This window comes from Emydura macquarii, unplaced genomic scaffold (assembly GCF_026122565.2).
Source record: "Emydura macquarii macquarii isolate MOO-44397 ecotype Brisbane River unplaced genomic scaffold, CSIRO-AGI_Emac_v2 contig_302, whole genome shotgun sequence".
Classification (NCBI taxonomy): Eukaryota; Metazoa; Chordata; order Testudines; family Chelidae; genus Emydura; species Emydura macquarii.
In genome coordinates, this window is record NW_027130439.1 from 249,825 (window position 1) to 273,059 (window position 23,235).

The 23,235-nt window shown below is 41.2% G+C and overlaps 1 protein-coding gene across 1 annotated transcript in view; it reads right to left on the minus strand.

The window, feature by feature from the left end:
* The window catches only part of BANK1 (B cell scaffold protein with ankyrin repeats 1), a 211,844-nt gene that overhangs the window by 46,165 nt on the left and 142,444 nt on the right, over window positions 1–23,235 (minus strand). Inside the window, exons 8-9 of the mRNA XM_067553845.1 lie at window positions 5,421–5,526; window positions 2,924–3,256 (exon numbers count right to left, since the gene is read on the minus strand). Coding sequence (XP_067409946.1) covers window positions 2,924–3,256; window positions 5,421–5,526 — 439 coding nt within the window. The remainder of the gene's footprint in view (window positions 1–2,923; window positions 3,257–5,420; window positions 5,527–23,235) is intronic.

Genomic DNA, 23,235 nt, shown 5'->3' on the forward strand with positions numbered 1-23,235 from the left:
GATTGACACTATATTTGCCCTTTTTCAGTTCTCTGGAATCATTTCCATCTTCCATGACTTTTTGAAGATAATTGCTAATGACTCAGATATCTCCTCAATCAGTGACTTGAGTATTCTAGGATGTATTTCATCAGGCCCTGGTGACTTGAAGTCACCTAACTTGTCTAAGTAATTTTTAACTTGTACTTTCCCTATTTTAGCCTCTGATCCTACCTCATTTTCACTGGCGTTCACTATGTCAGATGTCCAATTGTTATTAACCTTTTCAGTGAAAATTGAAACAAAAAAATCATTTAGCACGTCTGCCATTTCCACATTTCTCTCACTCCCTTCCCCCAATTGAGTAACTGGCCTACCCCGTCCTTGGTCTTCCTCTTGTTTCTAATGTTTTTGTAGAATATTTTCTTGTTACCCTTCATGTCGCTCACTAATTCTGAAGAACTCTTCTGGTTTTCGGCAGTACCGCTCAGTGACCATAAGGAGAATGGCTTCCTGCTTGACACTGGTGAAGTATGCCCCAGTGCTGCTGCTGCTGCTGCTGCGTATATGTCCTCCACAGACAGTGCCAATGAATATGGTGCTGCCATTGGGTATGGGTGCAGATGCTTCTGTCAGTACCAGTGGACATCTCAGTGCCAATGATAGTTCTACAGTCCACAATTGCTCCTCCATAACACCAGGTTGAAGCTGGCAGTGGGGTCCAGAACCAAGGAAATCTGCTGCAGTGTGCTCCTTTCCACTTATCTTCAGTGCCGTGCAAGTTTGATGCTTTCCTGTGTGTCTTTACATGAGAGGACACTGAGCTTTTCCTCAAACTCATGCCTCAGTGTTCTAGGTGGCCTCTTTCAGGGACCTGCTTTGATATCTGAGGTGTTGCTGTTGATGGCCTCAATAGTTCTGGTGCTTTGGTCAGTGTTGACGTAGCTCGTGCTGTGTTCAGTATTGGTGATGGTTCCTCACTAGGTGCCAACTTTTCTGCTGAAGTCTTTGGCATCCTGTCTCCTGGACAGAGCAGAAGAGGATGAAGGTTTGGTGGCTATGAGTGTTTGAGCTGAGATCTTCTGGGTCCAATGCCACTCTCATGGATGCAGTAAAAGATGGATTTTGAGTTTTGCATCCCACAATTCTTGGGTTCAAGCAGCAAAAGAAAGGCAAACCAGAATGTGGAATTCATCCTGGCAGAAAAGGCACCTGCTGTGCTCATCTTTAAGTGAAATTAGTCCATCATTGGACTGGCAGAGCCGGAAGCCTACAGGTTTTGAATCCACCAAGTTAAAGTCCTACTACACACACACACACACGTGTGTGTGTGTGTGTGTGTGTGCGCGTTTATACAGGTGAGGTCAAGTTGAAGAATTTCTATCCAGCCACGGATTATTCAGTCCAAGACATTGTAAGAAACAGAGGGTTCTTCTGAAGTGCTTCAGAAATTTAGCTGAAGATATAATGCTAAGAGTTGTCAGCAGATAGGACACCGCTAGATTCAGTCTCACTGCCAAGGGTAGTCAGAGGAAACACAAAGAGGGTCATTGGCATCCTTTCTGTCCTCGTATGTGAGCATGAGGAGGCACAGGTATCGTGCACGGCCACCCCCAATGGACACTGCTAGCAAAAAGAACCTGCTCTTGCATGCCTGGGGAGCATGACACCTACAGTGGGATCTGCACCATCACTGACTCATGCTTAGAGAAGAATTATAGTCAGAGATAGCCAGAGATTATAGTCAGAGTTCTCATATCTTCATCATCTATTAAAGACAAACATTTGTGTGGCAAATTCAAGATGGATTTATCTGGATATTTAGAGATAGTGTCTGAAAGGGCAAGCTGATTTTTGTTATTAGCTCATCCTCTACATTTGGCATTTAAGAATGTGCTCTTTCCCCTGGGAAAATTATCACCCTTTCAGAATTGCCACTACATCATTTTTTTTGTTTTTGTTTTGTTTTTGTTTTGGTGTGTCTTTCTATAGGGGGAATGCAAATTACAAAATTTCACTTTGGATTTTTGTCCCATGAGACAGGTTTTAAAATATCCATGTGACAAGCCTTATGGTCATGATGTCAGCCATTCACCACAAATAGGAATACCAAGATCACTGTCCAATCTGTAATTTTAACAGATGGCTACATTTCTACCACAATACTGGCTAGAACTTATACTTAACACAATATTGAACACAATATTAACACAATATTAGAATGCATAAAGTAAATTCTATTAATTTTACCTGTGGCACTGCAAGCTGCATTCAGGATAGCATGTCACACTTTTAAAAGGTAACAATTTAAACGTAACTCAACTAACATCTTAATTTAATATTGTGTCTAAAACCTTCCCTATAATCCTATGCACCATGTATTATTTTATGGATCTCTGAGGCCTGGTCTACACTTCCACTGGCCGTCGAAAGGAGATGATACACAAGATACATAATGTAGCTTGCATTTCTCACGTTGACGTACTTACGTTGCCATACCACAGCGTCTCCAGTCTCCACCGTGCTACGTTGATGGAAGACACCCTCCAGTTGACACAGCCTTACTCTTTTTTGGGGAGGTGGATTTATGGCATTGACCGGAGAGCACTTCCAGGACTGATTAAGCGGGTCTCCACAGCCCGCTCAATCAATCCTGCTGCATCGATCTGCACAACCCAGGCAGTGTAGACATACCCATAAATGGGAAGGAGGAAGAAATCTGAAGTCTGGAATCAGTGCTCCCCAGTCTACCACCACTGCGCTATCTGTAGTAATTGGTGACTTAGGCCTTGACTCAGCAAAGCAATGAAGCACTTATTTGATTTGCTGAATAAGGGTCTTACTGACCAGCCAACCACCATTTGCAATGTCGCTATATAGTATCTACAGGAGCATTTATTAAGTATTACACATGGTGAAAAATGCTTTTTTGCCAACACTGTACCTTGTGAGAAGTAGTGAAGTTCATCCTGCCTAATGGTGGTAGATGGCTCTCGAGGCGGTAGGGGTGGCTTGTCCAAGAAAAAGGAGTCTCTTCCTCCTCCTTCAGGATCGTCATCAGGTATGCTGGCATATAAATTGTCATTGTTGTCATCAGAGCTATATGACTTTTCCTTTATTTTATTTTCTTCATCTTTCTGGTCTTCCTCTCCCATGTCTTCTTCATCTTCATCTTCCTCTTCCTTTTCTTCCTCCTTGTCCTCCTCCTTGCATGCTTCCTCCCAGAATTTCTGTCTGACTTCACACTGGTCTCCTGTGCTCTGCCTGTCTGGTAATGCTAAAGAATGCATTGTTTCATTTAAAATTTGCCATCTGGAAGCATTTTGTGTTTCACAGATTTCCATAGAAGTAACAGCACTGCTAATAAAACTTTTATGAACTAATACAGTGGAAAGCTGTCAAATATATAACTTCAGTGAATGGCTTTTAAAATATTTACCAAATGAAAAGTGGAAGCTTTCATTATATCTTGCTACCTCAGTACACAACATATTCATGTATACAACAACATTAAGGTTTTTCAGAGTTACTGGTGGAGTGGAGTCACATGCACTATCCTTTCCCCACAGTCTGTATTGCCTGATTTTCAATGCAGCACAGTACACATGAGTTAGTAAAATATGCTATAACGCATGCAGCTGTATCGCTTATTTTTAATATACTGTAGCTTGAGCTTATCATTTAAAATTCTTTAAAATGAAATAAGTATTTCCCCTGGGAGATGTGGTTTGTATTGAGCTTTATGACTTCAGTGGCCTTTGGACCAGAGAATAAGGATATAATGGGGAAATACATAACAGTAAATTTTCAGCACCATGTACAGCATAAGGATTTAGATAAAGAAACAAGGGGCAGCCATGTAACTTATTCCCTCCATACTCCTTTTAAATTGTATCCATTCCTGGACTATCTAATAAACATTATGAAGACCCTCCCATATTACTTCCAATATCATAAGCATTTAACTTACATATGTTTCAATCTTCTGCCAACCCTCTCAATTTTTCACTTTTAACCCACAATTTATACGTTAATATTGTTTAAGAAAGCTATTTCACTTAGGGTGTGTTTGAGATAGAAGTTTTCCAATAAGTTCTTTCTTTCTTTCCCATTCTTGGTATTTTCCAAAAAATTCTAGAACTCCCCGAAAACACCTAACTACTTTGTGTTGTCTCATGCTTGACAGAAAGATGAGTGCTTCTAAATATAATAGACAAATAAACCCAACAATCACTATTTTTTTCTCTTCGTAAAAATGGCCAAATTATGGTCCCCCAAATCAGTGGACTGGGGTGTGGGGAAAACATCTGTAATACAAGAGAGATGTGAAAGGAAGCTTTATGGTTCTACAAGGCAGAATGCCTCCAGAGGCACCAAAGGGAGTGGAAGGAGAAGCAGCTTTTGTTGCATCTTAGTAAACAATAGCTAATGCTTCCTACCAGCACTTGCTATGCACAGGGGTGGAGAGACATGGATCTAAGGATGGGTGAGGCTGGCAAATACCACTGGGCCTTCTCCGTCTTGGGCTCTTTTTGTGAAGGATCTGTTGTGAAGATTCATCCCTAGTGCTGAGTGCTTCAGTTCAGTTGCTACCTGGCCCATCATCTTTAAATCCACATCCAGGATATGGTAATGTTTGTATGTCCACCATCTTCTAGGGAAGTAAGCACTGACTGTGCTAGCCAGATTTCTAGCCCTTGAAGTCAAATTATGGTTGCCTACTGTGCGTTGAAGGAAGGGGCTCACAATTTAGCTCATAAGGAGCAGAAATCTAATGCAGAAAGTGAGACAGGTGGGAAGATATTGAGTATCCAGTAAAATATAAATAGAATATGGGCTGGCCTTTCTTACACAGTTATCATGGATCTGTGGAATAACTATCACCGTTAAATGCAAAAAAACCCCACTGCATCTCTTCCCTAAATCCCTTAGGTTCCTTTGAAAATTCCAGCCAACATTACTGAAACGTTAAGGACCAAGTCAATCTTTGTACAGATGTGAGAAGAGGAAGATGCAAAGAGCCTCCCAACTGTGCTTCCATGCAGGCTCTAACCACAGTTGTAGGCACTGCCCTCCCCTAGTACCAGGGCTACTCTCTGAAAGGGCAGCGGCAGGGTGGAGAGAAATGGATCTGCCACCCTCCACACCAGCCCACTGATCTGGTTGTCCACCAAGGGGAAACATGCTGCACCCCTTGAAGGAGTATAACAGAAGGTGTATTCCCTTCCCCCCCATGGACCAATACTTAAAGGGACAACTCAGGTCACAAAGCTAAGCACTAAAAAGTCAGGAAATCCTCAAATTAAAGTTGAGCATTTAACCATAACTTTGCCCTCATGTATGTATAGTCCCCTACATTCTCTAGATACTCCCACTTCTCAGTTAATACAACACAGTATCAGAGACACGATACCTGAAACCTTTTATACTATATGACTTACAAGAGGTAAGGTGAGGGCATGAGCTCAGCATGGGCATATAAATTCCATCTTCCACCTCTTCCTCCTCCTCCTTCTGCTCACGATCTTCATTATCTGGTGTATTAATCTGCAAAAAAGAGAGCACACTTTTTAGTGATATTATCCATAAACACATCAGTGCAGTGTGAAGAGAGGAGCTATTGCCCTGGGGGAAAAAAACCAGCCAAACCCCTTTCTTTCAGTTATGTGTAAAATGCCCTGCCCTCATTTCATGTTTTGCAGAGGCTTGTTTGCCCTCAGTACTAGTGCCTACTGATAAATGCCTTAAAATCCTTCTAAGAAGAAAACAGGGACAGGATGGTAGTAGTGATCCATGGATCTAACTTTTTTTATTCTGTGTGTGTGTGTGTGAGAGAGAGAGAGAGAGAGAGAGAGAATCAGTTTCTGGTTGTGAAGTATGCATGGTGGGTGGGTGGACAATAACAGATGAGCAGAGGATCTGTCAGGCACTGTGGAGTAGCTCAGGATGGTCAGGGTGCAACAATCTCTGGAGGGCTCATTGAAAATAGTAGCCCACTTCAGTGCATGCTGCCTGTGCACAGGAGACTAGAGGACTGGTCACACAACTGCAGGTAAAGTCAGTTGGGTCTGTCTTACTAACTAAGCAGAGCTAGGTGCTTATTCTCTCTCGCTTCTGCAAAAAGCATTAAAACTCTTGATTTTGCAGTGTTCAAATTAACCTCAGTGGGAGGAATTTCAGGCCCAGTGTTTGTAGTAACTGTCCATAGCCTTTTTTTCCACTTTATTTATATAAGCAGGAAGATATACAAACTTCTGCCAATCTCTGAGCAGACAAAGAAGGGTAGGATTACTATCAGTTTTGGTTGTCCTGAGCAGAAGAAACTTGTATTCCTTCCAAGCCTGATTTTCAGTAAGATGTGTATGGAAATATGTGCCTTCAGTGCACATACACAAATATCTGCTTAACATGCACACACTGCTGTCTAGGATCTATCTAGTAGTCAGGGCACAAAGCAGGACTCTTTAGAGGTGTTCTGAGTCTCGTATCTTAAGTAGCTTAAACTCCCTGGGACATGTATCGCTAGCCTGTGCCTAAAAGGCACAACAGAGTCCTCTATAGTCATTGATTAGATACCTGAATCCTGAAAGGGAATATTAATCCCCTGCATTTGATTTCTGCCTACACAACAAAGACCCCACCAACCTGAACGCAGGAATTTAAGAGTGTGCTCCATAAATCATGCAGTTTGCAAGGAAACTCTGTGAGCAGCCATGCAACCAGCAGAGAGTTTTTGACTGAAGAGCTGTCCTTCTGCTTGTGGGTCACTCTGCTTAACTTCCCTAGGATTATGGGGGTTTCAGAGTGAAGCCATGGTGCGAACTTCACCCAGTGAGCAGATCAGGAGGCACCTATCTGATCCGTCATTAATTGCCTCTGACAGTTCTTTGTGCAATATAGGGGGAAAGGGAAAACAAATGAGAAATTGTGGGTTTCTGTCGAGGAACCGAGAGTGCATCTTTTCCCACTGCAGCCGTGTATGGCAATCTCAAGAATATCAGAGTTTTGTGATTGTGAGGGCAGGAATCAGACCCAGTACCCCTTGCTCCGTATTCCCCCATGCAGTTAAAACAGTTTAAGAAATATGTCTAGGTCTAGAGATACTTCATCCGTCCTACAAACAAAGCATTGGCCTTGTATTCTATGTATATGTAATGTGTTTAGCAGTTAGAGAGTCTTATGCTCTGGGAACTTTCCCACTGTTTAATTGATTCCCCCTCGTTTGGGGATATAGGACACCACTGCACTGATGTTTGACAAAACATGTCCTGAAATTAGACTTCCAAAATACAAAGTAGCTACAATCTGTGGTAATGTGCACAATTTGTGGTAATAGTAGCAATAAGATGCAAAGCGGGGCCTCTGACAAGTTCCACTGCCCACTTACCCTATGATGAGAAGCGTGAAGCCATGACTTTGAGACATGACTCCTGAGGTTCTGTGCAATGTGGGCCTAGAAAGGGGGGGGATGGGGGGAGTTCTAAAAACACTGAGCTACCCCTCCATGATGTTAGAGACCTGCAAAAGTGAAACAATTCCCAGTTGTTTACCATTAGCTTTGCAACCAGTACACACCTATGGATACACAGTTAACAGGGAGTGCCCAGAGGGAAGACAAGGAGTGGAGCTGTTGGAATAGATTTGCTAGCTACCTCTGGGACATGGAGGGAGCAACCATCTGTTCCTGGTACTTATTTGTTATGGATCACTTTTTGAGGAAAAAATCCTATGTATCACAGAAAGCCTAAATAGGAGATGTGATTAATATAACTTTTCTATATTTTCAAGAAACCCAAATGCCTCTATAAGATGGATTGTGGCCATTGCAGAAGTCTTAGAAGCTCTTCTGACTGATGCATCAAAACTCAAAGAAGTTCAGATAACTGGGAAGAGCATGAATCTCACAGAAGATAACATGAAGATAAGTGTAAGAGACTGAAATATGACCAAACAGATTTTGAAATGAAGGATTGTACAGAATAATGATGGACCAGCTACATTAAAGTCTGGATGTTCTTTGGGAAACTTGACAAGTTTGTATCTTTTAGTCTGAAAATTTGTTATTTTAGTATTTTTGGCACATGCAAAAATCAGATAGCGTGTAACAACAGTGTTTTACTGCAATATAGTGCTATAGGCTTCTCATGAATATACATTCTCTGCAATAGTCTGATGGTATGACAAGTGTCTTTTTCTACCGACTAACATTTATCATTCTTGTTTATATTCATTTCTTGCATAGTATAAATTTCAAAACTTAATAAAGAAGATTGTAAAATATGGAGAGAAAAGTGCATGCAAACTGCTCAGAAACAAAACTCACATTCAGTTTTTTTCAGTAATTCATACATATGGTTTTGCTTGAAGTGAAATTAAATGTAAAACTTTGAATGGAATCCAAATATTATATGATTTTATCTCTTTTGTAAGCCTGTTTTCAAGCTGCCAAATTGGAGTTGGCTCAGAGGTTGACAGGGTTTTGTTCTATATTACTGGTAGGCTATGTTTTCCTTGTCCCCAAGCCAGAGATGCTTTGAATATGTATCCAACATTATCAAATGAAGAAGCCAAGCATGGTAATGAAGTACTAGGATTGTCACTGCGTCACAGTTATTGGACATTTCATTTGTTTAATGGCAGAGAATCAACTGGCTTCTGTAATCTCATCCAAGCTGTAAAGAGAGGACTGTATGTGCAAAACCAGCCATTTCCCACTAAGATTACCCTACATTATTATTAGAAAATAAGTATTATCTGGCAGAACAAATAGACAGGTACTTCTTGTTCACATTGTCTCTTAATTCTTTTTCTCACAAAAAGATGGAATCAAATTCTGCCTTCACTTACACACATACAACCGTAGTCGGTCCTTATAAATAGGCTGAGATTAAAATAAATCTTTCATAAGCAATAGAGAATTTGATTGAGCAGTGGAGGTGAAAATCCAGTTAAAGTCTCGGATTTCCATTTGAAATAAAGTAACAGTCTTGCGGCTGAATTCAGAATGACAATTCACAATTTCCCCCCCTCTATGTTTCCAATAACAGTACACTCCTGGATACAACAAACACACTGCAACGAAACTGAAGAGAAGATAAGCTTGAAGCTATCATCACCTTGGGCCATCATATCAACACAGAACAATGTGGATGAGGTGAAGGAGCAGCATGGAAGAACCTCCAGGTGTGGAAGGCAAGCTACGGAGTATTTTAAACACACCTTTCCCATTCAGAGCAGCTATGACCCATTTGAGTAGTATTATTCCAATAATCCTTTCCCCTCCAAAGTCACTTCTCATTTCATGGGATGAAAACAGCCAAAATAGAGAAAAAGATAGTATGTGTCATAAGCACATACAGTGGGCTTGCTTAAAATATTAATTCCAGACTAGATTTATTACTGGCTCCAGCAATATTCCCTATACTTAAAATTGGGAATACAGCTAAAATTGGTCTCACTGTAGAACTGGAATTAATTTTTTACACCCTTTATAATCAGTTAGTCTCATTTTGAATCTTGGCCATACCTTTCTTTGTGTTTTGTTTACTTGGGTTGCTCAATTTGTTTTGTGTAAGAATATAGACATTTTCATTAAACAGGTCTCACTGGAAACAAAACTGAAACTCTGCAATAATCCACAGAGTCAAATTCTTTGTGCTGTTTCACTGTTATTTCAGTGAGGTTCCATATGACAGCGTATTGACATAAATGCCAATATGGGCTGTTTGAAACGATTGTGCTGTGAATGGACATTCTCTTTGTCACTGACTCCTTCAGCAGTTTGGCTCAAATTAGTTTGGTTTTAATTCTGAGCAGAGAGATTCTCAAGTTTTACACCCCCTCATGTCTCTAGACTTATCATTGCTACAGAAAATAATGGAGGACAAAAAAACCACTGTTTATTTCCAAACTCTAGTTATAATAAACGTTTCACAGCAGACCATTTTTCAGAGCTGTTCTTCTGTTTTAAGGTATACATGTTCCTTGGAAGAAGGGACCACAGTAGTGTTCATTTAAATCTTAATCTAACTTTATGCAGTTATAGTGTTTCTGCCACCATGGTATCTAGGCACAAATGCAAATAGCTCAAAAGGAAGAAAACTTTTCAGTAGGCTTTCCTCAAAACTTGTGTTTACCAAGCTTTTCAGGATCTTAGGAGGATACCAAAACAGTGTGTAGATGGTTCCAGAGGGGTAGCCGTGCCTTACAACTGCTTATGCCACTTCCATGGTTGTCCTTGGGGATTCAACAACTGAATCTGCCATTGTATTGGTGTGAGAACCGGGAGGCTGCATGTCTTGTAGCCTTGGCAGATATGGAAAGAGGGACAAATTCTATTCTAACATCAGGACAATCAAGGGAATATCTCTAGATTTATACCAGCATGAGTGAGAACACAATTTTGCTTCAATGTGCTTTGCTAACAAAGGCTATTCTTTTGCAATCAGAATAGTGATCAGAACAGGTACTATAATCAGAACAGGTATTATAACAGTACTATAACAGGTACTATAACAGTAATCAGAACAGGTATTATAGTTTGCATAGCTGGCAGATGAGGTCCAAAGCTATGTACAATGCACTTTTCCTTTACCTCTTTAACTGGTAGCTATTTAATTGAGGCAATACCATTTCTGTGACAAATTAAGAATAAAACTAGTAGAACTGATTAAGTACACAGTGTACTGTTAGTAGCCTTGGAAAACGTTGTCAGTAGCAAAAAACCAAACCAAACAAACCAAAAAAACCTTGCTGTTACTGAGAGAATTATGTTTGTAGCCAAAGAAATCTGGCAGCTGAAATAGGACACAGATGTTCTTTCTTATCCAGGGAATCCTGTACTATTCTAGAGAGAGCCTGTATTTTACACATGCTCTTTTGTAACAAATTTTCAATAAATGGTTGAGGTCAGGGATTTATGTATGCTGTGTTTTTTGCAACTCCTTCCCTATGCCATAAATGCAGAAGAAAGCATAAATCTCATTCATTTGGGGTTGTAGTTTTGGGATGTAGAAATTATATACTTCAATTGAGGTCTCTAGCTCAGATCATGGCCTTTTGCATCAGCAGATGGCAGGCAGAGTGTACTTTCTGTACAGTTATGTGTCTATGCTTTTGATGCTTGTGAAAGTTACTTGAGAGTTTCTGACTCACTCTTCCAGCCTTGGGGTAAGTGTTTATCTGGGTTTGTGGATCTCTTTTGCATAAAAGCCTAACTAACTTCAGCTACGTTACACTGAGCGTCATTCACTCTCATGGCCCCTTCTTCATCAATGACTTCAAAGTATGTTTCAGCATGTTCTAATAGATTATTTCACTTCTTTCATTTGTTCACTTTCTGTCTCATGCTGGAATTTAGAACTAGCTGGACTTTACCACCTGAATGGCCTATATCCCCAAACAACTCTATTCAAATAAGATAAATGTAATACCTTGCTTTTTAGTGGCTGCCTAACAAGGATTGTGGTCTTTCACTTCTTCCTCTAGCCTATAAACCAAACCAAAACCAAAACATCTTTCTGAGCCCATTGTGCTACTCTTAAATTTTTCCTCCTCACTCTCCATCTAATTTTCCAACACTTAAATATACTGAAGAACTCTGATCCCTGGGCTACTCTGTGGAGTCAACATTATTTATGACTCTTTGTTTCCTATTGGTTAGCCAGCTTTTAATACATAACAGTAATTTCACCCCATACTCTGCCAGTTATCTATTTTCCTTTCTTCAGAAACAATAGCTGTTTTTAGGGATATGCATCCTGGGCCAAGTTCAAGCTTCATTTTTAAAGGAGTTGCACTTGCTCTCTAAAGGAGTGAATTTGGATAACTATAGTGTAGAAAGATGCATTATTTTCTGTATACTGTCATTAGCTCAAACCTTCTCATATTTTAGTTTCTCCAGAAGCCTTAGGTAAACCCCACGTGGCCTAGGTGATTTACTGAATTTAATTGTGTTATAAGCAAATCCTAAAGCAGTGGTTCCCATACCGTGGTGTGCACCCTGTTAGGGGGGCAAAGAAGAATGTTCAAGGGGGGGGAGGCCGCGGCCCAGGCCAGTCCTTGGGGGGGCGGGCAGAGAAGCAGCCCTGCTCTGTCCCCAGCTCTGCTCCCATCCCAACCCCACCTCTGGCCCCGCCCCTGACCAGGCCTCAGCTGCAGCCCTGACCATGGCTCTGCTCCCGGCCACGGCCCCCAACCACAGCCCCAGCCCCCAATCACGGCTCCATTCCTGGCCTCAGCTCCTAACCACAGCTCTGCTCCCAGCCCCGGCTTCCAACTGTGGCTCGCACCACACTCCAGGCTCCCAATCGCAGCTCCTGGAGGGGGCGCACAGACAGATTCCACTGCAGGTAAGGCGGGAGGGAGTAGCACGACAGAAAAAGTTTGGGGACCACTGTCCTGAAGGGAGGGAATGTGCATGGGTTCATAGCAGAAATTCTTGACACACGCCAACCCATTACTAGTTAGTAACATAAGTGCACTCCTCACCATTGAGTTCATTACTCCAGTTACATTACATTCCCACTTGCAGTGGAGCTGAGGACACCACGGCAAGTCTTCTGGGATGTTACTCCTGATCACTAATTAGAAACAGATAGCTATTAGCAATGTAAACTTGCCCTAATTCCCTGAAGTTGACCATGTAGGGGAAAAGATATGCTGTGGCAGTAAATGGCCAGCGTTAGCTAGACATGGGTTACTAACCTGTCAAAGATTTATGACATGCATTGGTATCAACTCAGTACATGAAGCATTAAGCAGCTCATTTGAGAGCGCAAGATTTATCTTTGCAGACAGTAAATGACTCCACTGTTTGGAATAGTCTAATCCCTAAAGACAGCTGTATCCTCTTCAATCCATTCATATTTCAGTGCAGAATGTTCTGTTTCTTTGGGTTTTTGTTTGTTTTTGTTTTACATTTACCTGGGATTGCAAATAAGAAAGGAAGTGATTGAAATATAACCACCTGAGGTCAGAACAGTTTTTTAGCAGCACCTTTGCCTCCAGCAAGATACTGCCCCATCTGGCCTCACTCATCTGACTCTAAACTCACTAAGACCTTCATGGGTTTAACTGCAGCAGCAGCTATGTAATGCATCACTGGTTCTTAGTTGTAGCTCTGTTGGAATTCTCATTATATCACACTATTTACTGTAACTTGGAACAGAGCCTAATGATTTAAGACTCTTTACATAATAGTTACCATAGTTCATATTATAATTTGCTAATTTGAATGGTGGATCCTTGCAATAGAATTGAGAGAAACTCATATAAAAGATCTACTAAAAACTACGTGAACTGTGGTGGTGTCACAAACCCTGTGAAAGGGACAGAGGGCAACTGCATTGATGCAGAAGCAGTCAAGAGATCGGATTGTGACTCCAATTCATAATCTACTCCCTTGTTCTCCTGTGCCAAGGGGGAAAGTGATCTATGACAGCACTATAACGGGCACAGATTGTTTCCCTCCCTGTGTCATCTCAGCTATGCTGGACAGTGCCTTTGAGCGCAGGAGTGGAACGAAAACTCCATCCCTTCCCCAGTGTAAGATGTAACAGCCCAGCAAAGGCTGTTCTTTCTCTCATGCTACCTGTGATAAGTGTAGACAGCACAGGGAAGTAGAGGGACTCATACACCCACTTATCCCTGGCGCAGGCACACTGGATAAGAGAATCTCATCTTAAGAGTACATTTCGGTTGCATATTTAAACACTCAAAATTTAGAAAGTTACAAAGTTACATTTCTATGCATAACCTTAACTCTGCCTTCATGTGCATTTGCATTATGATATAGACTAATTATATGATCATACACAGTTTTTAGATGATACAATTTAAGGTAATACATTGATGTACAGTTTAAGGGCCATCTATGTTGTGTTGATCTGTATTTATTTTCATTCTTTTTCTTCTTCTCCTTGTCATAGGGATTCAACATAGGAAGATAGGACTGGACGGGATCTCCTGGGTCACTAAGTCTAGTCTTCTAATATTGCAGGTAACTCCGTCATATAAGCCCATTTATAAATGAATCAAGTGCCATTTTAAATCCAGTTAGGTTGTTTGCCCCCACTATTCGTTTTGGAAGGCTACACCTGATGCTCGCTCCACTGATCATTAGAAATCTTCTACTTTCCAGTCTATACCCATTTATTCTTGTGCCAACATTGTCCTTTAGTTTAAATAGCTATTCTACCTTTGTGATGTTTACCCTCTGATGTATTTATAGGAGCAGGCAGAGTCATACTCAGCCTTTGTTTTGCGAGGCTGAACAAGGCAAACTCCTTTAATCTCCTCTCATAAGGATCTCCATTCCCCCTATCATCCTGAGTATCTTTATTGGCTCAGATTTTTATATGGTAATTTCTCTAACCTCTGTGCCATATAATTTAATAATTTACTCAGCAGCCATGCAATATGCAATTTTATTTTTAGTCAGCAGTAAAACCTACCTTAGGTGCAAAATTCAGGGGATGGGGCAGTTAACTACAAGGCTAACTTGTCTTCAAATTTTGAGAGTTATGAGCAGCCAAAAACAGGAGATTAGAATGGAAACTATTTTGTAACCTCAGCTAAAGTGGCTGGTGTTGCTCCTACTATAAGGTATGATCCCCCTGAGATTAGCCTTGAAAGAGCAACAGGATCCTGGTCAAGACAAAGACATAAAAAGGTAAGCATGTATAGCATAGCATTTAACTTGTCATAGGTCTATTTCAGTTGCTTGCAGAACATTACAATGAACCAGAGTTTCTTCAGATTGGGGAGAACAAAAGAAATTAAATTAGTAGCTATAAAAAAACCAGTGTCTACTTTTTATTAAAACTCAAACACGATCAGGAAAGATTCTCTAATCCAGTTGAGGGAGATGGAATTTCATCTATTCACTCCATAATAACAGTATGAACTGGTGTCAGAATAAACTGTGCTGGCTTGATTCCAATGAATAAAAAAAATCTTTCTATATAGATGTCATTTTTATAAAAGGTCAACTTCTTCAAAAATGAAGACAGTAAAATAATTTTGATTACTCTTCCACCTTCTCTCCCAAGAATTATAGCAATGGCATGAATGGTCATCTGTAGAGAGGAAGAAAGTCTTTTCCATGTAGTTCAAAAAGAAAACAAAAAGCCTCCTAAAATAATACCACTGCTTGGTAAATTCATGATCTTTGTTTATGTCACCTCCTGACTTAACGGGGACTTTGGCAGTCACATCTCGATCTGAATTAGGCAATAGTTGACAGCATAAAATAATTTAGCACAGTGGGAAGGAAGTCTGTAGAAAAGCTGGACTGCAAACAATATCCACTTCCAGCTATAGACTGGGGACCGACGAACTGGGCAGCAGCTCTGCAGAAAGGGACCTGGGGGTAACAGTGGATAAAAAGCTGGATATGAGTCAGCAGTGTGCCCTGGTTGTCAAGAAGGCTAATGGCATACTGGGCTGCATTAGGAGGGGTATTGCCAGCAGGTCACGGGAAGTGATTATTCCCCTCTATTCGGCATTGGTGAGGCTGCATTTAGAATATTGTGTCCAGTTTTGGGCCCCCCACTACAAAAAGGATGTGGACAAGTTGGAGAGAGTGCAGCGGAGGGCAACAAAAATGATTAGGGGGCTGGAGCACAGGACTTATGAGGAGAGGCTGAGGGAACTGGGCTTGTTTAGTCTGCAAAAGAGAAGAGTGAGGGGGGATTTGATAGCGGCCTTTAACTACCTGAAAGGGGGTTCCAGGGAGGATGGGACTAGGCTGTTCTCGGTGGTGGCAGATGACAGAACAAGGAGCAACGGTCTCAAGTTGCAGGACGGGAGGTCTAGGTTGGACATTAGGAAAAAGTTTTTTACTAGGAGGGTGGTGAAGCACTGGAATAGGTTACCTAGGGAGGTGGTGGAATCTCCATCCTTAGAGGTTTTTAAGCTGAGGCTTGACAAAGCCCTGGCTGGGATGATATAGCTGAGGTTAGTCCTGCTTTGAGCAGGGGGTTGGACTAGATGACCTCCTGAGGTCCCTTCCAACTCTAATATTCTATGATTCTATGACTCTATGTGGCCTAAGTTAAGGTAGACATGCTGAACTTTCCTACACTGATTCTTCGGGTAAGTGCTGCACAGATCCTGCCGTTAGCAACAGAAAAATATCTCTAAAAAGATCCCGCATTTTGGGGACTACAGCCATAGGTTCTTTCCTTAAAAAGAGTGATGTCACTAAAGCTCTGCTGCTTGAATGTAAAATATTGTACTTGGGGAGTGTGTTGGCAAAGTGGGCTATTTAATTCCAGGAGTGATTCATGATAATGCACTGCAGTTTACACATGGCAGAATCCCAGGACCCAGCACCTTGTCCATGCTGCAGGAAATGCCAGCAGTTAGTTTCATAAATATTTTCTTTCATTAAAAATCACTCATATCTCTGTGTTGTATCCTAGCAACCAGGCATTTTGGTTCTGAAAATTGTTCTTACTCTCCACTTTGCATTAATGTTACTTATATCCATGCAATTGACCGTTACCCCCATTTGGAGTTTGCCACATCCTAAAACACTGGACTGAGCCTCTAAGGTGGTCCTATCCTATGGATTACAACAATAACAGCTACCAGAGCCCTCTGTCAGTATTTCTCAGAATACTTGGAGTCAGGGGTGGGGATGGCATGGATTAGAAACTCCTGCTGAGGCCAATAGGGAGGTGTCTGCTTGAGGTAATATGAACAAGTAGTTTCCTGGACCAATGATGAGCCAGGGCTGTTCATCCCCTCTGTCCAAGGGGACACCCTGCCTCAGAGGCAAAGAGACTAGGTTTAGTTTTGGTTTTGAGCATGTGGGAGCTGAGAGAGAAGCAGAACAGCTCAGAGAGCCTCTGATTAACTCCCCTCTCCACAAAAGGAGTCTTTGAACTGCTTTGGGGGATCTAGTCTATGAGTCAGGCAGTTCCAGCCCTGCAGAGACCAGTGGCCAGAGCAGCAGAGATCCAACCCAGCACTGGATACTGAGAGCTAACTGAGCCCTCCACCAGATTCCCAGACCCGGGAGCCAAGAGAGGAACCTGCTCCACCCAGCAGTGAAGACACTGTGAGAGAACCCTTTTCTTTGTTTGTTTATGCTGGCCAACATTTACAGTATTGCAGCACTCATCTCTGGACCCATCCTCAGCGTACCATCTGCCTGGAAGGGCCAGGGAGGGATCTGAGGATTGGGAAGGGTTGTAAGTATTGGCAAGTGGGAAATTTGTCAATTTTATGCTGTTAGTATTTATTAGTTAACCCTAACACTTTTCTTCCCCAGCTGCTATTTTCCTGCTCCCAGTAAAGTCCCCCGTTGTTATATTGTTATTTTGGGGTGTTATTTCTTTGCTGGGGTCTGCGTTGATGTCCTTTATTTATTTATTTTGGGGTACTGGGTTTTATACTCCTTGCCAGCAGTGGTAGCATTATTCACTTCCCCAAAGGACAGCGCCCTGTGTGATTTGGGCAAAGGAGGAGTCAGGTGGGTGGGAGGCACCAGGCCGCACAAAAAAGAACTCAGGACCCAGCTCTTACGAGCAGAAGGGAGAAACCACTCGAAGTAGCGGAACCAGGGAGGAGGCTTGAGCTAGACAACAATGTAAAATACTCATCCAAGTATTCCAAGTGACACAGTATTTATTATCCAGTCCTCCCCCACCTCCCCCAGAGCCCTGTGTGAGCACTTGGATAAATGAGGGAAGAAATGAGCTTCATAAACTTTCTTACATACACATGCACAGAATCAGCACTGCTGTTCAGCAGCATTATCGATTTACAGAGTTTTATTGCCTTCTAACTGGAGTTTGATTTTGTTTGTTCATACCAGCAAGAAAACGTCTTTTCCTTACCGGGTATGTTTTAAAATTATTGTCCCCTTGTTATGAGAAAGATAGGACGGACACTCTGCTGATGTTTGTGAAAGTCATTAAACACTGAGTTCTAACCACAGGTAAAATATACTTAGGAATCTAGTCTGGCTTTCAGAGGGGGCACTGCCCCGGGGAGGGGGAAGAGTGGGTTACAGAGGTGGCGCACTGGACAACAGTTGCTGGAGGCACTCTGCCTACAGAATGCTGAACTAGACAGAAGGCCCCCAGGGTTGCTAAAAGGAAAGCACCCCAAGGCAATTCCTAGACTTCTGAACAATCCTCCTGGTCATGACCCGGGGGTTGTGCAGCAATGTTACGTGTGCTACCCATCCTCAACTTATGATGCTCAGGAGCAGACACACGGATACAAGGAGAGGGGAAAAGACTCTCTTAGCTCTCTTCCTTCACCCTTTTCACAGCTACATGGAAGCAACTAAGATCTAAGGCCTAGATCCTCGAAGGTATTTAGGTGATTTCAATGGGAGTTAGGTGCCTAAATACCTTTGAGGATCTGGGCCTAAGAACCCAAGGCTCACTTCTTGTAGAAAAAACCTGCAGGGAGGGAAAGTACCTCAGAAATACAGTGATTCCTGGATGCATCCCTGACTTTAAGCCTACTTAAACCTGCGCCAGGGAACATATTGCCCCATGGTTGAGCCCATGATCAGGGAGCTGTATAGCTGCATACCAATATCAAGTACAGTTAGCTGGATCAAGTTTTGGGCCCTACATATTTAGAAGAACTTCCTCCCCCTTACTGGTTTTAAGTTTTAGAGCAGGTGCAGCAAAAGAATTCTCCTATTCCTTCACAGGCTGCGGCTGCATCGTTTTCTTTTCCATTTATTATAACTTCACATCTCCTCTTAAGGTCTGTGACCTCAGGTAAAGAATGCCAGCTTCCACAGCGCAATCAGCATCCCTTAGCCTGGTGAGCTAGAAGTAATTGGTCTGAAGCTGTGCCACACAAGTCAGAAGGCAAAAGAACTAGTTTTTAAGATCAGGTTTTTGGGGTTTTTTTTATCACAAATAATAGTATTTTTGAATGAAGCTGATCATTTGATGATTTTGTTAACACAAGACACTGATGGATAACCATCACTTGGATGGAGTCTCACAGTAGTCCATAATCATAATTTACTGTAATACTATGCTGACTTTCTAACTTCTAATACCTCTGCTTACATCATACGGTTAGTTATCAGGCCGCTGGAGGTAACAAATGTAGTAATGCTGTTGCTTTTCAGTAATTCATAAGCACTGCCTTACTGGTAGGCATAATTTTATCTTTCAAATACACACTTTTTCACACACAACGCATATTATCATCTTTCATCAACAGCATGGTTTTAATTTCCTTAGAACATATTCTTTGTATTCATTTATTTATTAATACATATGGTCATTCAGTATGTAATTACCTTGCTTCTTCTCACTCATGTTGGTGTAAATCAGGATCATCATGACCTAATGAACTATGGCATTTACTTATTTATTTATTTGTTGTGCAAAGTCAGTTGTGACACACTGGTATAAAGGCAGGGAGAGATGAAAATCAGACCCATTGCCACTAAAAAGTTAGAGGTTGAGGATTAAATATGCATGTTTCTGGTGATACATTCCTAACAGCCTGCAAAATCCTTCAGCAAACAGTTTGCTAAAAATCCCATCAATACCATACATTCTGGGAAATTTAGGAAAATGAGATCTGTTCAGATTTTAATGGGAGTGGATAGGAAATGTATCACCATAGTCTGGCTCACAAGAGAGATGTGATTAGAAAAGATACAAGGAATATGAGATATGGAACAAATCACAGCCCAGATCCAATGATCTCAAACCCTGGTTGAGGAAATATCGTTCCTAACATGCTACTCACAGCATATTAAACAACAACATGATGAACAAACAAAAAGCCAGCAATGGATACAAAACACTGGCTTCAAACTAAAATATTAAAACACCAGCACTAAATGAATCTGGCTTTCCTGAAAAATACGACATGGCTATACTAAACATCTGAATTACTTCCATTTATAGATCACCTCAAACTCTGAATATAAACTGACTCACATGCATGGCTGCCTGAAACTCATTTTCAAGCTGATGCACTGCACCAAATATCAGCAGTACACTAGTCTGTGATCCCTCTTTGCAGCACTATTATAGCAAAGTGACATTTTGGCTACACTTTAGGTTAAGACCAGTTTTAGCTTTCTGTTTAAAGCTTGACTGTTCTAAGTACTCTGCAAACTGTACGGTTAATCAGACTGCCTTGAAATTTGGTGTGCCTCATGAAGGCATGGGGTATAGACAGTGATCCAAATCTGGGGCCATTTAATGAATGCATTCCCAAGATACAGCCCCTGAAAAACAAAACCATTTTTTTTTTTTTTTTAAAGTTGTCACATTCTGGAAATGTTCTTTTGCTCACAGCTAACGATTGAACTGGGAGGGGCTTGGGTTTGGAGGAGGAGTGTACTTAGGACATGGCCGGGGAAGCCTGGGAGAAGCAGAGGCAGGAGTCCCAGCTAGGGGTGGGTAGTAGGAATGAAGGGCCCAGCTCACTCTGCAGTTTGGGCTACATAACCAAGATAGTGTGCAGCCTTCCAGTCAGCTATTGCGTGGGATATGCGTACATAGCAGTATAGGGCAGGATATTGCAAGGAGCAACTTCTTACATGTTAATGACTTCTACAGTGACAACTAACAGCTTAATGGGATGGGAAAGGGGAGCTGGAAGTGTTGACAGAGGAGCTACCTGTTGTGGGGAATGTTGGGTGAAGGGGTGGAAAAGGCGAGAGACCAGTCTTCTCTCACCCCTTTAACATTATTGTAACAACCGTGTAATAAAACTGTCAAGGTTTTCAGGCATAGACTGTGGATGAGATATCTCTCACCAGCTCTGTCAGCAACTATATAAAAATGGCCCTACTGCATCAGACCATCTATAATCCATCTAGCTCAGTATCCTGTCTCTGGCAGTGGCCAGTGCCAAATGCTTCAGAGGGAGTGAAGAGAACAGGGCGATTTTGATCCCATTTGATGCTTACGTACCTAGAGCATGGAGTTATATCCCTGAGCACCTTGGCTAACAGCAATCGATGGACCTCTCCTCTCTGAACTTATCTAATTCTTTTTTGAAACCAGTTATGTTGTTGGCTTTCACAACGTCCTATGGCAATAAGTTACACAACCTAACCATACATTGTGTGAAGAAGTACTTCCTTTTCTTTGTTTTGAACTGGCTGTCTATTAATTTCATCAGATGACCCATAATTTTTGTTATGTAAAGGGGTAAATAACACTTCCCTATTCATTTTCTGCAAACCATACAGGATTTTTAGACCTCTATTGTATCCCCCCTTAGTCATCTCTTTTCTAAGCTGAACAGTCTCTATCTTTTTAATTTCTCCTCATATGGAAGCTTTTCCATACCCATAATCATTTTTGTTGCCCTTCTCTTTACATTTTCCAATTCTAATATCTTTTTTGTGATGGGATGACCAGAACTACACACAGTATTCAAACTGTAGGCATACCATGGATTTATATAGCAGCATTATGATATTTCCTGTTTTATGAGGAACCATTAAGAAAGGCATAGATAATATTCAGCTAGCTTTTTGGACTGCCACTCATTGAGTGGATGTTTTCAGAGAACTATCCCTGATGACTCCAAGATCTCTTTCTTGAGTGTTGACAGCTATTTTAAATCCAATCATTTTGTATATACAGTTAGGATTATTTTTTCCAAGGTGCATTAATTTGTATTTATCAATATTGAATTTCATATGCTATTTTGTTGCCCAGTCACTCAGTTTTGTGAGATCCCTTTGTAATGCTTCGCAGTCTGCTTTGAATTTAACTATCTTGAGTAGATTTGCATCATCTGCAAATTTTGTCACCTCACTGTTTACCCCTTTTTCTATATAATTTATGAATATGTGAAATAATACTGGTCCCAGTACAGACCCCCGGGGGACACCACTATTTACTTCTCTCCATTCTGAAAACTGACCATTTATTCCTATCCTTTGCTTCCTATCTTTTAATAAGTTACTGATCCATTAGAGAACCTTTCCTCTTATCCCATGAATACGTAGTTTGCTTAAGAATTTCTGGTGAGGGACCATGTCAAAGGCTTTCTGAAAGTCCAAGTACACTATATCCACTGGATCACTCTTCTCCACATGCTTGTTGACTCCCTCAAGGAATTCTAATTGATTAGTGAGGCATGATTTCCTTTTACAAAAGCCATGTTGACTCTTCCCCAACAAATCATGTTCATCTATGTGTCTGATAATTCTGTTCTTTACTATAGTGTCAACCATCTTTCCTGGTACTGAAGGTAGGCTTACCACCGTGTAACTGCCAAGATCACCTCTGAAGCCATTTTTTAAAAACAGCATTAAATATTGATTAAATCTAATCATCTGGTACAGCGGGTGATTTAAGTGATAGGTTTCATACCAGTTAGTAGTTCTTCCATTTCATATTTGAGTTCCTTCAGAATTCTGGGTAAAGACCATCTGGTCCTTGTAACTTACTGTTTATCAATTTGTCCCAAAACTTCCTCTATTGACCCTTCAGTCTGGAACTATTCCTCAGATTTGTTACCTGAAAAGAATGGCTTGGGTGTGGAGATCTCCCCCCATATCCTCTGTAGTGAAGACTGATGCAAAGAATTCATTTAGCTTCTCCCACAGTCTTGTCTTTCTAGAGTGCTCCTTTAGCATCTTGATTGTCCAGTGGCCCCAAAGACTGTTTGGCACGCTTCCTGCTTCTGATATACTTAAAATACATAGCAACTTGTTTTTCTTCTTAAAATATGAGATCTTAGTTTTCATGTCTTCAGCTAGTTGCTCTTCAAATTCTTTCTTGGCTTGTCTTATTGTACTTTTACACTTGACTTGCCAGAGTTTATGCTCCTTTCTAATTTCCTCACTGGGATTTGACTGCCAATTTTTAAAGGATGCCTTTTCGCCTCTCTCCTCCTCTTTTACTAGGCTATTATGACATGGTGGCATTTTACAAATCACAAATATTTCAAAGCATGACCATTATCCCCATTCCACTGTACCAAAATATACACGAAGGGGGAGAAGTGCTGAGGAATCACATAGCAACTCTGTATTTCCCAGTTTTCAGAAGTTTGAGTTTAGAAGTTTGAGGTTCTGGAAGGATGGGCAAACTTAGAGAAGTTTTTTTGCCATTTAATCTTGTATAACTTCATGTGTATTCTGTGTACCTGTCTACAACATTTAGGTAAAGTTCTCTGTGACTTTCTGTAACTGCCCCTTTAAATTGAAAAGAAAAAATCAAAGTAAAAACCCAACTCAAAAACACAATTCTTATCATTTCAATTCAGCTCTTCATAAATGGATTACCT